Source organism: Macaca mulatta, chromosome 2 (assembly GCF_049350105.2).
Source record: "Macaca mulatta isolate MMU2019108-1 chromosome 2, T2T-MMU8v2.0, whole genome shotgun sequence".
Lineage (NCBI taxonomy): Eukaryota > Metazoa > Chordata > Mammalia > Primates > Cercopithecidae > Macaca > Macaca mulatta.
This window is the reverse complement of record NC_133407.1, coordinates 101,883,296-101,898,723: the sequence shown is the minus strand read 5'-3', so window position 1 is coordinate 101,898,723 and position 15,428 is coordinate 101,883,296. Positions and strand designations below refer to the sequence as shown.

Below are 15,428 nucleotides of genomic sequence, written 5' to 3'. Positions count from 1 at the left end.
TTCCGGGGCCACTCGCGTCAGGGCACACCTGGGGTTTGTGATTCAGAAACAAGTGGTGGTTTTTCTACCATCGAAAGTGCTGAGTCATGGCCAGCAGCAGATGTTGGCAAGCGCCCTGGAGACAGGCGGTTCCCACGCAGGGCCAGGCCCTCTGCCCTACTGGGGCAGCCAGCTCTTCCCACTTTGCCCAGGGACCATGCTGCCTTGAGCACGGAAAGTCCTGCATGCTGGGAATCCCTAGCCATAACCCTGGGATCAAGACAGGCTCTGCTGAGCTGGGACTTGGGGCCCCTCCATGAGCCAGGCCCTGAACGCCGGTTCTTGTGCCCGTGTTATCTGCTTGGTGTGTTGGCAGCCTGCGCACCTGTCATCCCACTTCACAGAGGACATGGGGCGGGTGATTGCCCAAAGCCGCAGAGCAGTTCATGCAAAAGCAGCTCGTTGTGCAGTGTGTGCCAGGCCCCACCCATAAATGGGGCTTGTGGGGTCCTCGGGTGGCAGGGACTGAGCGTGAGAATGTGAGCTTTAGGCCAGAGAAGCCACAAAAGGGTGAGTGGCGTGATGGCGGGGCAGCACTTGGCCCCGGGTTAGGGAAGACTCTTAGTCTGGGACCAGAGGGTTGAGAGGATTTAGTCAAGTAATAGGTGGTGGGGGAGGGGCTGGTGGTGTAGCCTGTGTGAAGGACCAGGGATAAGCTAGTGGGGGTGAGTGGTGGTGAGTGAGTGGGGGTGAGTGAGCGGGGATGAGTGAGTGGGGGTGAGTGAGTGGAGGTGTGATGGGGGTGAGAGAGTGGGAGTGTGAGCGGGAATGAGTGGGGTGTGAGCAGGGGTGAGCGAGTGGGGGTGAGTGAGCGGGGATGAAGGGGGTGTGAGCGGCGGTGAGTGAGTGGGGGTGATTGAGTGGGGGTGAGTGAGTGGGGGTGAGTGAGTGGGGGTGAGCGAACGGGAGTGTGAGCGGGGATGAGTGAGTGGTGGTGAGTGAGCGGAGGTGTGATGGGGGTGAGTGAGCAGGGATGAGTGAGTGGGGGTGAGTGAGCAGAGGTGTGATGGGAGTGAGTGAGCAGGAGTGTGAGCTGGGATGAGTGGGGTGCGGTGGTGAGTGAGTGGGGATGAGTGAGCGGGAGTGTGAGTGGAGATGAGTGAGTGGGGGTGAGTGAGTGGAGGTGTGATGGGGGTGAGTGAGCAGGAGTGTGAGCGGGGATGACTGAGTGGGGGTGAGTGAGCGGAGGTGTGATGGGGGTGAGTGAGCGGGAGTGTGAGTGGAGATGAGTGGGGGTGAGTGAGCGGAGGTGTGATGGGGTGAGTGAGCGGGAGTGTGAGTGGAGATGAGTGAGTGGGGGTGAGTGAGCGGAGGTGTGATTGGGGTGAGTGAGCAGAAGTGTGAGCGGGGATAAGTGGGGTGTGAGCGGGGGTGAGTGAGCAGGGCTTATGCAGGGAGGTGCAGAGTTAGGAGTGCGTGGGTTGGGTGCTGGATGGTGAGAAGCTCTTCTGGAGAGCTAAGCAGGGCCTGGGGCCTCAGGCTGTGGCTTGGCCTTTTCCCCAAGAGCACTGGGGAGCCATGGAGTGCTATCCAATAGTCACTGCAGACTGAGCAGTGAATGGACAGTAGGTGGGCAGGGCTGTCCGAAATCTAGGCCGCAGAGGATAGATGAGGAAGTTGAGTCCAGGGAAATGGCCGAGACAAGGGATACTGTTGTGGGTCCCCTCTGCCTTGCAGCGCTTTGTCATGGCATCGTGAGACCACTCAGAGCTGCCTCCTGTGGCCTGGACCAGAGCCCCAGGGGCTGTGGCCAAATCTGCCCATTTCCCAGCACAGGCCTGGCACCCACTCCTGGCCCTAGGAGGGATGAGATTTTGGGAAGGACCGTGTGAAGGGGCCCCGGTCCCACACATCTGCCCAAGGAGGGTTGGGAGGTTCAGACCCAGGCTTCTTCCCCAGGGGCATTCTTTGACTGGAAGGAGACCCTCCAGGAATCCAGCGCCCCAACCCCCACTGCAGCCTCCCGTGGCTCCTGGCACAATAGCCTGTGGCACCTCCTCCTACGAGGCCCTCCCCAGGGTGCTGGGGGATTCAGACTTGGAAATGCAGGCCAGGGAACGGGGATCATGCTTCCCTATCTCCCCACCCTGCGCTGAACGGTCGAGGAGACCGAGGGCGGGGCTGATACCCCACATGCTTACTTGGGGTCATTTTTGAGTCATTTTTGGTAGTTTGTGTCATTTTAGGAGTTTGGCTGTTGTGTCTAGATGGTCTGATTTGTTGGTGTAGAGTTGTTCGTAGTGTTTTCATGGAATCCTTTTATTTCTGTCAGGTTGGCAATAATGTTTCCTCTTTCATTTCTCATTTTAGAAACTTGGGTTTTTAATTTTTTATTTATTTCTTTTTATTAGAGATGGGGTCTCATCATGTTCCCCCAGGCTGGTCTTGAATGCTGGCCTCAGTGATCCTTCCACCTCGGCCTCACAAAGCGCTGGGATGACAGGCGTGAGCCATGGTGCTCAGTCTCTGATTTCAGTCATTTGTGTCCCTCTTTCTTTTCTTGGTCAGTCTGGTGAAAGATTTGTCAATTTTGTTATTATTTTCAAAAAACCCACTTTTGGTTCTGTTGATTATCTCTTTTGTTTTTCCATTCTCTGTATTTTTACTTCCCATTTCCACTCTCATGTTTATTATTTTCTTCCTTTTATTTGCTTTGGGTTTAGTTCATTCTTTTTCTAGTTTCTCAAGGTGGAAGGTTAGGTTTTTGATTTGAGATTTTTCTTCTTTCTTTGAATGTAGACATTTACAGTTATAAATTTCCCTTTCAGCACTGCCTTAGCTGCATCTTGGAATTTTTGGTACACTGTGCTATTTTTTTTTTTTTAAAGACAGAGTTTTGCTCTATTGCCCAGGGTGGGGTGCAGTGGTGCAATCTTGGCTCACTGCAACTTCTACCCAGGTTCAAGCCATTCTCATGCCTCAGCCTCCCGAGTAGCTGGGATTACAGACGTGCACCACCCTACCCGGCTAATTTTTATATTTTATTTTTTTATAGAGACGGGATTTCACCATGTTTCCCAGGCTGTTCTCAAACTCCTGGACTCAAGCGATCCTCCCGCCTCGGCCTCCCACAGTGCTGGGATGACAGGCGTGAGCCACCGCGCTGGCCCGGGCTGTGCATTTGTTTGCATTCTTCTCAAATTAGTTTTCAGTTTCCCTGATGGTCTCTTTGACTCACTGGTTGTTTAGGAGTGTGTAATTTCCACATATTTTTGAATTTCTCACATTTCCTTCACTGTTGATTTCCAGTTTCATGCCAGTACAGCTGAAGAACACCTCTGCTTTGGTCTCAGACCTTCTCCATTCACTGAGGCTCATTTTGTGGCCTGGCACATGGTCTGTCATGGGGAATGTCCCATGGGTGCTCGAGAGGACTGTGTATTCAGCTGTTGTTGGGTGGTGTGTGTAACAGATGTCCATTCGGCGTACCTGGTTTCTTGTGTTAATCTCCGGAATGTTTCTGGCACTAGAAAATCAGAAGCTTTCCACCGCCAGGGCCCAGCTTTGAACCCCGTTCCCCCAACATGATGCCGTATGTGGCAGACATGACGCTTGGCTTTGCTCTCTCAGGGTTCCATCTGCGACAGGGGCTACTTGTGCCCCTGGCCTCATCAGCTCAGGCTGAAGGCGGCCGTGGTCCTGGCCAGAGAGGCTTTGTGAAGCAGAAATAGATGGCCTGGTGCAGGGGCCGAGCCTGGCCAGGACCTCGGCCCTGGGAGTTGTAAAGAAGGCCGGCCTCTACCATGAGCATCTGCACCAAGGTGTGCCCATGTGACTGTGTGTTCGGAATCTGTCCTGAAATGGGTGCATGGCCTGTCTGTGCTCAGTCTCCCCACCTATGGGGCCCAGGCTCACAGAGGTGTGAAAGAGGCAAGCATGGCGCAGGGGCCTCCGAGCCCAGCCAGCCTCGCTTCGACGCTGGGAGACTAACATCTTCCATTTTGTCTTCTGCCCAGGCCAGCTGTGGGCCGTCCAGCGGCTGTGCTACTTCTACGGCACCGTCATGCCCAGCGAGGCCCAGTGTGTCATCTACCATGAGCTCCAGCTCTCCCTGGCCCGCAAGGTGGCCGACAAGGTGCTGGAGGGGCAGCCCCTGGAGACCATCAGTCAGCTCTACCTGTCCCTGGGTACCGAGCGGTAAGGGCTGGCTTTGCGGTGGTGGAGGTGGGGACGGGCAGGGCAGGGAGGGGGGCACAAGAAAGCTGGCCCAGGACCCTAGCAGCCCCTCTCCTTTTGATCATTTGGTTCCTTGGCATCAGATGCTTTGAGCTGGTGGGCCTGGGGTCGTTCCAGGGCTGCTGCTGGCCCGTGAGTCCCAGCTTGAGCCTCCCTTGTTGGGTCAAAGGTCATCTCCACCCCAGCAGAGGCAGTACGTGCACTCTGGGCTGTTCTTCCTACTATGGTGGCTTTTGTCATCTGACCTCTGCCTGCCCTGAATCTTCACTCCTGGCCTTCATCTGTCCCCTTAAATGTGACCACAGCAGCCACCTGTGGCTTCTCTCCCACAGAAGACAGAGCCAGTTGTGTCACCTGCTTCCCTGGGGCAGGGTTTCAAGGTCTCACATCCCATATGTGGCCTACTCGGCTTCCCCCAAGCATCCTGACCTGGTGGGGTAACCATGGCCCTGGCCACCCCACCCACAGGGCCCAGTGACATTGCTGCAGTCACACCCCCTCGAGTGTCGGACTTACTGAGAGAGCAGGGAAGGAGCCAGATTCCATGGGGACCTGGGAGACTGGCTCCAGTCTTGGTCTCAGGTTCACAGAAGGAAAATGGGCCAGTGTGCTAGAGCCATGCTTCTCAAAGTGTAGTCCCTGGACCAGCAGAGCAGCATCTATGTCACCTAGGAGCCTGTGGCAAGTGGGAGTTCTAGGGCCTGCCCCAGGCCTGTGGAGCCGGAAGCTCTGTGGGCAGGGCCAGCAAGCTATAGGGACAGGCCTCCGGGTGACTGTGATACCTGCACACCTTGAGAACCATCGGCCCAGATAGCCTCTGAACACTAACGGCTCCTGGTGCGTGTGGAGAAGACACAGGCCATGTCTGGGAGGCAGGGGAGATGGACTAGCACACTCCTCCTGCTACAGGGCAGCATGATGCTCAATTCCCTCAGAAGGATGTCCTTCATCTTTTCCATGCTGTGTGTGTTCACCCTGGCCCTCCTAGCAGCTTGGGAAGGGCAGAACACTGCACACACAAGAGGGCCGTTCCCAGTCCGCACATTCCAGATTCATCTGTCACCAGACCCACAGGAGGAGGCAGACTGGTTCCAGGAGGATGAAAGCCCTTGTTCTGACACCTGTGTCTGATTCCAGGGCCTACAAATCCACTCTGGACTACACTAAATGAAGTCTGGGGATTTTCATTGATCTTCAGAAGAAAGAGAAGGAGGCGCGTGCCTGGCTGCAAGCAGGGAAGATCTATTACAGCCTGCAGCAGAGCGAGCTGGTGGACCTGTACATCCAGGTGAGTGGCAAGGGATGCAGGAGGACCCCTGTGCTGTTCACTCTCTGTCCATCCACCCATCCATTCATCCTTCCATCATCTATTTACCTGTTCATCCATCCATCCATCCATCTGTCCATCCATCCATCCATCCATCCATCCATCCATCATTCATCCATCCTTTTCTCATCCATCTATTCACCCGTCTATCCATCCATTCACCTGTCCATCCACCCATCCATTCATCCTTCCATCATCTATCTGTTTACCTGCTCATCCTTCCATCCATCCATCCATCATCCATCCATTCTTCCATCATCTTCCCATATACCTGTGGGTCCTTCCATCTATCCATCTATCATCCATCCATCCATCCTTCCATCCTTCCATCATCCATCCATTCACCTATTTGTCTTTCCACGCATCCATCCATCAATCCATCATCCATCCCTCCGTCCATCCATCCATCCCTCCGTCCATCCATCCATCTATCATCCATCCATCCTTTTATCATCCATCCATTCACCTGTCCATCCATCCATTCACCTGTTCGTCCATCCATCCATCCTTCCATCTATCTTTCCATCATCCATCCAACTGTTCATCCTTCTATCCATCCATCCATCCATCATGCTTCTGTTCACCTCTTCGTCCATCCATTCACCTGTTCGTCCATCCTTCCATCCATCCTTCCATCCGTCTTTCCATTATCCATCCAACCATCTTCCATCCATCCATGATGCTTTCATTCAGCTGTCCATCCATCCATCCATTCATTCATCATCCATCCTTTTATCATCCATCCATCCATTCACCTGTTCATCCATCTCTCCGTCCATTCTTCCATCATTCCGTCATCCATTCACCTGTTCATTCTTCCATCTATCCATCATCCATCCATCCTTCCATCATTCATCCACTCACCTGCTCATCCTTCCATCCATCCATCCATCCTTCTATCATACATCCATTCACCTGTTCATCCTTCCATTCACCTGTTCATCCTTCCATTCATCCATCTATCGTCCATCCATCCATCCATCCATTCGTCCATCCATCATTCATCCATTCTTTTATCATCCATTCATTCAGCCACCATCCATCCACCTGTTCGTCCATTCATCCATCCATCCTTCCATCATCCATCCATTCACCTGTTCATCCTTCCATCCATCCATCATTCATCCATCCATCCATCCATTTATCCATTCATCCATATATCCATCCATCCATCTATCATCCATCTATCCTTCCATCATCCATCCACTCACCTCCTGTTCATCCTTCCATCCATCCATTTATCCATTCATCCATCCATCCATCCTTCCATCATCCACCCATCTTTCCATCATCTATCCTTCCATCATCCATCTATTCATCTGTTCATCCTTCCATCTATCCATCATCCATCCATCCATCCATTTATCCACCCATCCATCATCCATCCAGCCATCATCCATCCATCTGTCCATTCATCCATCCATCCTTTTATCATCCATCCTTTTATCATCCATCCATTTATCATCCATCCATTCACCTGTCTATCCATCCATTCACCTGTTCATCCATCCATCCGTCCATTCATCCTTCCATCAACCATCCATTCACCTGTTCCTCCTTCCATCCATCCACCTGTTCATCCTTCCATCCATCTACCATTCATCCATCCACCATTCATCCATCATTCATCCATTCATCCATTTATCCATTCATCCATTTATCCATTCATCCATTTATCCATTCATCCATATATCCATCTGTCATCCATCCATCCTTCCATCAACCATCCACTCACCTCTTGTTCATCCATCCATCATTCATCCATCTATCCATTTATCCATTCATCCATCCATCCTTCCATCATCCATCCATTCATCTGTTCATCCATCCATCATCCATCCATCCATCCATCCATCCATCCATCATCCATCCATCTGTCCATTCATCCATCCATCTGTCCATCCATCTGTCCATTCATCCATCCATCATTCACCCATCCTTTTATCCATCCATTCACCCGTCTATCCATCCATTCACCTGTTGTTCCATCCATCTGTCTGTTCATCCTTCCATCATCCATCCATTCACCTGTTTATCCTTCCATCCATCCATCATCCATCCACATATCCTTTTATCCATTCATCCATCCATCCATCATCCATCCATGCTTCCATCATCCATCCATGCTTCCATCATCCATCCATCCACCTGTTCATCCTTCCATCCATCCATCATCCATTCATCCATCCATCCATCCTTCCATCATCCATCCTTTCTCCCATCCATCCATTCACTGTTCGTCCATCCATCCATCATTCATCCATCCACCCACCAATCTACCTATTAATCCATCCCTCCATTCATCTATCTGTCAGTTTGTTTATCCATACATTCATCTATCCACCATCTATCCATCCATATGCACATACATCATCTACCCTCCACCCATCCATACATTATCTACCCACCCATACATACATACAGACATACACACATCATTCCACCCATCCATCCATCCATCCATCCATCCATCCATCCATCCATCCATCCACCCATCCACCCATCCATCCACCCACCCGTCCGTCCGTCCATCCATCCATCCATCCATCCATCCATCCATCCATCCATCCATCCCAGCATTAATCTATCTACACACTCATCCATCCATCCATGTGTCTACATCTCCTCATCCATTCATCCATCCATCCACTCATTCCTAAGCCACTGCTGAGCACCTGTTGTGTGCCTTTTTCCTCCCTCCAACTGGTTCCCTCATATCCTCCCCCAGTGGCCAGCATCTTCTCCCTGAGGGCAGAGGCGCGGCCCCTCACAGTGCCCAGCACCTGCTCAAATACAGCACATGCTCAAATAATGTGACCACTCAGTTAACACACAGAAGAACTTGCTCCAAGCACCAGGTGGCACATTTCCTTACAAAATGAATCTATCATAGTGGCTGTTTTCAGAGGCTTTCCCAAACACAGTGTGATCTGGAACAAATTGTGAAGCCCACAAGCCTGGTGAAGCTTTCATTACTGAGCACCTGCTGTATACCTCCTTGAGCTGAGGAGAGGGATCAAGAGCTCATGGCCAAGAGGGGACCAGGCCCACCCACAAACACTGTTGATGTGGCAGGGATGTGGCAACGCAGAAAGGAGCCAGGGGATGGGCTCCCAGCAATCTGGGGGCCACGGAGACTGGTTTGAGTGCAGGGGGAGTGGGCTACGGCTAGCCCTGGTGGTAGGATTCACAGGTGTCGGGCTCCTGGGCTGCAGCTGCTCAGTCATCTCCTGGCACTCAGGTGCATCAGTTCATTGTCCTCATGCCAGTGGTGGGGGCAGCCCTAATGCACAGGGTCTGAAAAATGCTCAGGTGTACCTGTAGTGTGTGAGAGGAAGGAGGCTGGAAAAGGTGGGCGTGGCTACCTCACCAGGTGTGGGTCTTGAGGGAACTTCTGTCTCCTTTCAGGTGGCACAGAATGTGTTCCTGTACACAGGCGACCCCAACCTGGGGCTGGAGCTGTTTGAGGCAGCTGGAGACATCTTCGTCAGTGGGGCCTGGGAGCGGGAGAAAGCTGTGTCCTTCTACCGGGTGAGCTGGCCTGTGGGCTGATGTGGGTGAGCTGGCCTGTGGGCTGATGTGGGTGGGCCTCAGGGGGGCACCTGGAGGGCTGAGGCACAGGTGTGGCAGGGCAGAGGCCTCCCACCTGGAGGCAGGGCCACCCATGCACATGCTAGTTTCCAAGTGGTCTCACCGGGCATGATATTGACCGTGCCCCTGCCCGGGAAAAACGCTCGGGGCCTGGATGTGACAATGGCTCTACCCTTGTACCTGATGATCTCAAGCAACCATGAGCGGAAAGTTCTGTCCCCATCTTTCAGATGAGGAAACTGAGGCTCAGAGAGGCACAGGGACATGTCAGAGGACACACAGCATGTCAGTGGGAGGCCCAGGTCTGCATGCACCCGGAAGTGGGATGGCTTCTCCCTTCCTCTGAGCTCACGGTGTGGCTCAGCCCTGGGCACAGATAAATGTGGTGTTTTTAGAGCAGAGAGGAGTGCTGGCTCCCCTGAGTCAGACCCCCGGTGCCCAGGTGGGAGAGACGGGTCTGAGGCTGCCGGGTGTAGCTGGATGGGCCTCAGGTGATTCTTCAGCCCCCAACTTGGGTGTCTGAACTGTGTGTTATCCCAGAGCACAGAGCTGTGTGGAGGTGCAGGGGTAGCTGGGGTGTGGGAAGCTCCAAGCACATGTTTGAGCTCTGAGGAGGGCGCTGGGCAAGGTGGGTGCTACGGGAAACCTGAGCCACCTGCCTGTGTGGTAGGACCGGGTCCTGGCCCTGGCAATGACTACGGGCAACCGCAAGGCGGCGCTGCAGCTACAGCTGTGCAACAAGCTGGTGGCACTGCTGGCCACACTGGAAAATCCCCAGGAGTGCTTGGAGTTTGCCTACGTGGCCCTAGCACTCAGCATCACTCTGGGTAAGTCCCCTGAGCCCCCACCCTGCCAGGACCCACACTTTGCCAGAGCCCAGCCTCCAGGTCTGCAGGGCAGGAGCTGAAACAGCTGCTGGATTTTCCTGGTCTCCTGTCCAGGCAGGCAGATCTACCCAACTGGCTTCCCCGTCCGGCTGTGGGGCACTGCCCGAGGTCTCTCACGCAGCGCAGAGCTCCCTGCCTGACTGAGCTCTGTTTCCTCTGCCTGTTCCCGCTGCTGACCACAAGGGCCGCCCAGTGTGCCCTCTGCCTTCCAGACATGCCAGGCATCTCGTTGGTCCCTGTATGTGCCAGGCCGAGTGGCATATTCCCTTTCTCTTGTACCCTTCCCACCCTCATCAACCACACAGCTCTCTGGCTGATAAAATCCCAGTTCCCCTTCCAACAGTCTGCCCCTTAAGGCCGGGCATCCCCTGGTGCTGTGCCAGGGTCATCTGTCCCCCTCCAGAGACAGGGAACCCTAGGCAGGCCACATGCCCCAGCGCCTTGTGCCCTGTGGCCCAGTACACAGTAGGTGTGCAGCTGACTCCCCAAAGTAGGGGGCTCTGATTGTGACACACCCAGGAGGAGTCGGATGTTATGTCTGTGGGTTGCCTGGAGCTGGGGTGCCTGGGAGCACCTGGACTGCATGGCTTTTGGGCTCCCCTGGTTAAAACCAGTGAGCATAGGCAGGTGGCTATGTGTAGGCACAGAGCTGGGCCATCCAAGTCCGACTTTGCCAAAGCCTCACAGTAGACAGGGGCAGGCCTTATTAATTCTGCTTTGCAGATGGGAAAGTGAGTCTGGGAACCCAGAAGGGACTGGCCAGAGCTGCCCAGGTGACCGCAGGTGCCTGGAGGCAAGCCAGGTGTGCTGCCTGGGGTCTGCATACCTGCTCCTGAGGGGCCTGTGCCCTCCCTGCCCCAGGGAGCCACGTCCTCACACCTGCCCCTTTGGCCTGCACCCCAGGGGACCAGCTGAACGAGCGCATGGCCTACCACCGGCTGGCCGCCCTGCACCATCAGCTGGGTCATGGCAAGCTGGCAAAGCACTTCTACCTCAAGGTCCTGTAGCTCTGCAACTCGCCGCTAGAGTTCGACGAGGAGACCCTCTACTACGTGAAGGTGTACCTGGTGCTCGGTGACATCATCTTCTACGACCTGAAGGTGGGTGGGGAGGGGCAGGGCTTGGGGTGTTCCTGGCCCCCTTGGAGTGGGATCTCCACCCAGACCCCAGAGGCCTGGGTTCCAGCCTTCCTTAGGAATGGCCCAGTGGCCTCCCTGGAGCTCTGCACGTGGCTGGAGGAGCCGGCAAGGTCAGCAGATACAACCCAGCTCCCAAGCTGGCCAGGCCCCACCCTCAAGAACTGTCTCAGCCCGGGAGGCTGACACATGAGTGGGCAATGGTGTCCTCTGGGTAAAGAAGGAGGATTGTAGTCGGGGGGCCCTCCTGGAGGAGATGACACCAAAGCTGATTCTTGACAGTCAAGTGTCAAGTTGCATTTAACAAAGAAAACAGGGTCGGGAGAAGGACATTTCGGAGGACGGCATCATCCTCACATTGAATCAACGTTGCAAGATCCAACCCAAATCCTGGCGCCTCGTCTAGGAAGCCTGCCCAGGGTGCCAGCCTGCACTGAGCAACTCCCTCCTGGAGCCCCGAGACACCTTGAATCTTCACATCACCCAGGAAGGGTGGGGTGGGACCAGTGTCTTACCATTGGGTTCACAGACAGGGAAACCCCAGCTCGGGGCAGGTGCGGTGGGGCCTGAGCCAGCCAGGCTGAGGCCTTGCTGGGTCGGGTCTGTCTCGAGGGGAGGTGCTGTGCTCCCTCTGCCCCCAGCCCTGCAGGGGTGGAGAGCTGGGACTGTCAGACTCAGACCTGGGGTGTCTCCACCCCTCTGCCCAGCAGGCACCGCCCCTCCTCAGCATCGCACCGGCACCGCGTCAGTGCTCCTTATGGGCTGAGGGGCCAGGGCACTCCAGTCCTGGGGCCGAGATCTTGGGGGCCTTAGAACAACATGAGGAGCTGGGGCAGCCCTAAGACCCCACCCCGTATCCCCCACCGCAGGCCTGGGGCTGCCCGGGAGGCCCCCGCCCAGTGCTGGCGACACTTGGTGGTCAGAAGTGGTCCCTGTGGCCTCCCAAGTCCCAGCCAGACAGGGAGGTGCCAAGTGTCAGACCCAGAGGGACGCTGCTCACCGCTCAGGGGCTCGCCTGGGACCCAGGGGGACGGGCCTCCCAGAAGAGGCCTTTATCTCTTTTGGTCAAGCCTGCCACCCACTCCGCTTGCCCAGGAGGAAGGAAAGGGCCAAGTAGTACCTGAGAGGCCAAAGTCCACGGTTGGGGTTGAGGGGCAGAGGCCTCCTTCACCTCCTTCCCATGCACAGCCCTCCTTCACCTCCTTCCTATGCACAGCCCTCTGGGCCTCATCGTGACTATGCTGTCAGCGCAGGCCAGCTTCCCACAGGGAGGCCCACTTGGAATTCCCCAAGGGCGGCTGTCTTTCCAAGACTACACCCTCCTCCTTGTATAGTAGGCTCTGGACCCAGGGCCCAGAGGAGTAGGAGAAAAAGCCGGGCTGCATGGGGCCTGGAAGGCTGGCAGAGAGGCAGGGGTAAATGGGCATCTTTGCCAATTGCCTCTAAAAAGGGGTCCCCTTTAGTCTACACGTGAGAGCGAGCCCTGGAATAGGGAGGATTAGGTGTGTCCTGGCTCAGCCTGCCACTCACTAGCTGCTGCACACACTACAGGCACATGGAAATGCACACGCAAATGCACACGGGCACAGGCACACGCACACACAGGCGCGCACACACACACAGGCATGCACACAGGCACACACACGGACACGCACACACAGGCACACAAACACGCACAGACACACAGGCACCCACATATGCACAGACACATGCACAGGCACACGCAGAGACATATGCATTGGCTGGCTCCTTCCTGTTTAGTTGGGATGTCCCCACCCCTTCAGGAAGCCTTTGCCTTCCACCCCTGGCTGAGTCTGGGGCCTCCTGGGCCCCCCACAGGCTCCTGGGCTTCCCTCTGCCACAGCCCGGGCCACCCTGTGTGGTCAGTGTTCACTCCCAGGTCCCTCAGACTGGGAGCAAGGACGTTAGGCTCAGCCACGCACCCAGCACAGAGCCCAGTGTTCGGCTGGGCCGAGGGGCATTGGATGAGCAGTGGCGGTGACTCGGGGCCTTCTCACGCCCCTGCGCCGTGTGTGGGGCGGGGCAGTGGGGGAATGGACTGCTGCATCTTGGACTTTGTCCTTGGCCCTGGGAGTCATCTTGAGATGGTAGAGGGACAGGCTAGGCATGGGTCTTAGAGAGGTCCCTTGGGTGACCCCATGTGGAGGAGGCGCCTGGGGAGAAGCCGGGTGGGGGATGGGAGGGTCAAGGAGGAGGTCTGGGAGACGGCATCCCAACCCAGGGATGGTGAGTTTGAGCCAAAGATGCATTGAAAATGGGAGTGGATGTCTGGGGAGTCACACTCCGTCAATATTTCAGGGAACATTGCCAGATAGAACACCTGTGAGATGGTTTTGTACCTGGCCTGTCCCGTGGAGGGCCTGGAAATGGTCAGCATGGACAGGGGCCAGAGGGGAGCCTGGGTCACTCAACGCTGTGCCCCTGCTGTGGCTTGGAGCCACGGGCCCTGCATGGAACTCTCAGAGCAGGCAGGATCTGCCCTGACCTCAGCCCATGGGGAAAGCAGCCACTGCCTGCAGAGAGGGTGGCACTGGGGCAGGACACTTGGGGTGAGTGGGGCGTAGGGGCAGTCAGGAAGGCTTCCGGGGTGTCAGTGTCGTCCCCACCTCCTGCAGCTGAGACCACAGCAGTGTCACAGGCTTCGGGGTTCATGGGGTGAGCCAGCATTGGCTGGACATGTGGAATGACCTGGAGACAGGAACGGCCTCTGGGAAGACGGGCTCCAAGTCCCCCTCTTGCTGAGCATGACCTGTCCCCTTCAGGACCTGTTTGATGCAGCCGGGTACTACCAGCTGGCACTGGCAGCCGCCGTGGACCTGGGCAACAAGAAGGCACAGCTGAAGATCTACACGCGGCCGGCCGCCATCTCCCACAACTTCCTCCTGGACCGTGAGAAGTCGCTCTTCTTCTACCAGAAGGCCAGGACCTTCGCCACAGAGCTCAACGTCCACAGGGTCAACCTGCCTCCTCTGCCACTCTGCGGGTGGGCCCCCTGGTTGGCCCCCAGCCACCCTCGCTGAGGACAGCATCCGAGGGAGTGGGTTTTGTGCAAGGAGGATGGTCTCCTCCCTCTCCTGGTGTCTCCCGTGGCTCATTTTCTGGGAAATGGAGGCATGAAAGCAGGGTTCAAATAGCAATAAATGGTTTTTTTTTTGCAATAACATACCGAAGTCCCCAGGGCATCCTTCCCTGTGTGCTTCCTGGGCTGTGTCTGGGGGCCATCTCCTTCCCTGGTGGCAGCCCTCTGATCTTGGGGATGAGAACAACTGTGAGTCCAACAGACCTGGGCCAGGTCATCATGAGCCTCGGTTTCCTCGGCGGCCAGGGGGGAGATGGTGGTGGAACTCTGGGCAGCTCCTTGCTCTCCCTGCTCAGAGTTCTTGCTGTAGGTCTCGTGCCACCCTTGCCTTTAACCTTCAGGCCACTGTGCCTGGATGTGGGGGCTGCTAGTGTCCCTGTTCGCCATTGAAGAAATAGAGGCACAGAGAGGTTAGGTGTCTGGCCCACCGTCACACAGCAGGTAGGGGCGGAGACACAGAGCCCAGTACACTGACCACCACACCACCCTGCCAGCCTGCAGCCAGGAAGATGTCCCCCATTAGGACCCAAGGTCAGCTCCTGGACCTCTCTTGTGGTGTCAGGAGAGCCACAGGCCAGTGAGGGTGGCCCCAGGGATCCCTCACTCAGTGTCCTCTGCTCCCAGACTTGGTTGGGCCAGGCCTGGCCAGTCCCACCTCTGGCCACTGGTCAGCCCTGCGGGAAGTGAGATGCGGGGATCTTCGCCTGTGTAGATGCTGGTACCCAGTATTGAAAGCCTTATCTGGGCTGCCCCCCAGCCGTCCCCACATACCCCTCCCCTTCCGGCCTCCAGCCCTCATCCCAGTCCCTGGAAACCCAGGTTTTCCTTCTTAGAATCTCTGGGCCCCAGGAACACAGCTCACACGGTCTCTGCCAGTTTATGGCAAGGAAACCGAGGTTAGAGACTGTGGGTGTCCCACGCGATTCTCGCATACACTGCACTCTCCCAGGCCCCTCTTTTAAACACTTTAAATGAGGTGACGTTCACATCGCATGCAATTAACTATTTCAACGCAAATAATGTGGCATTTGTGCATTCACAGTCCTGTGCAACCACTCACGCCATCAAGTTTCATAAATGTATTCGTCTCCCCAGAAGAAACCTCCCATCCTCACTAAGCTGTTACCTCTCCTTTGTATCCCCCAAGCCCCTTGTTTAATGGAAGAGGAAAC

At 55.7% G+C, this 15,428-nt stretch overlaps 1 protein-coding gene across 2 annotated transcripts in view; it reads left to right on the top strand.

Annotated features, from left to right (window-relative positions):
* The window catches only part of LOC114676077 (SH3 domain and tetratricopeptide repeat-containing protein 1-like), a 56,283-nt gene extending 41,943 nt beyond the window's left edge, over window positions 1–14,340 (top strand). The window contains exons 2-7 of one of the 2 annotated variants that reach the window (XM_077994192.1): window positions 3,996–4,176; window positions 5,353–5,503; window positions 8,951–9,073; window positions 9,804–9,960; window positions 10,924–11,120; window positions 13,940–14,340. In XM_077994192.1, coding sequence (XP_077850318.1) covers window positions 9,825–9,960; window positions 10,924–11,027 — 240 coding nt within the window. In that variant the 5' untranslated portion in view covers window positions 3,996–4,176; window positions 5,353–5,503; window positions 8,951–9,073; window positions 9,804–9,824 and the 3' untranslated portion in view covers window positions 11,028–11,120; window positions 13,940–14,340. The remainder of the gene's footprint in view (window positions 1–3,995; window positions 4,177–5,352; window positions 5,504–8,950; window positions 9,074–9,803; window positions 9,961–10,923; window positions 11,121–13,939) is intronic. The other variant, XM_077994191.1, reaches the window with a different exon arrangement.
* Window positions 14,341–15,428: the final 1,088 nt, after the last annotated feature.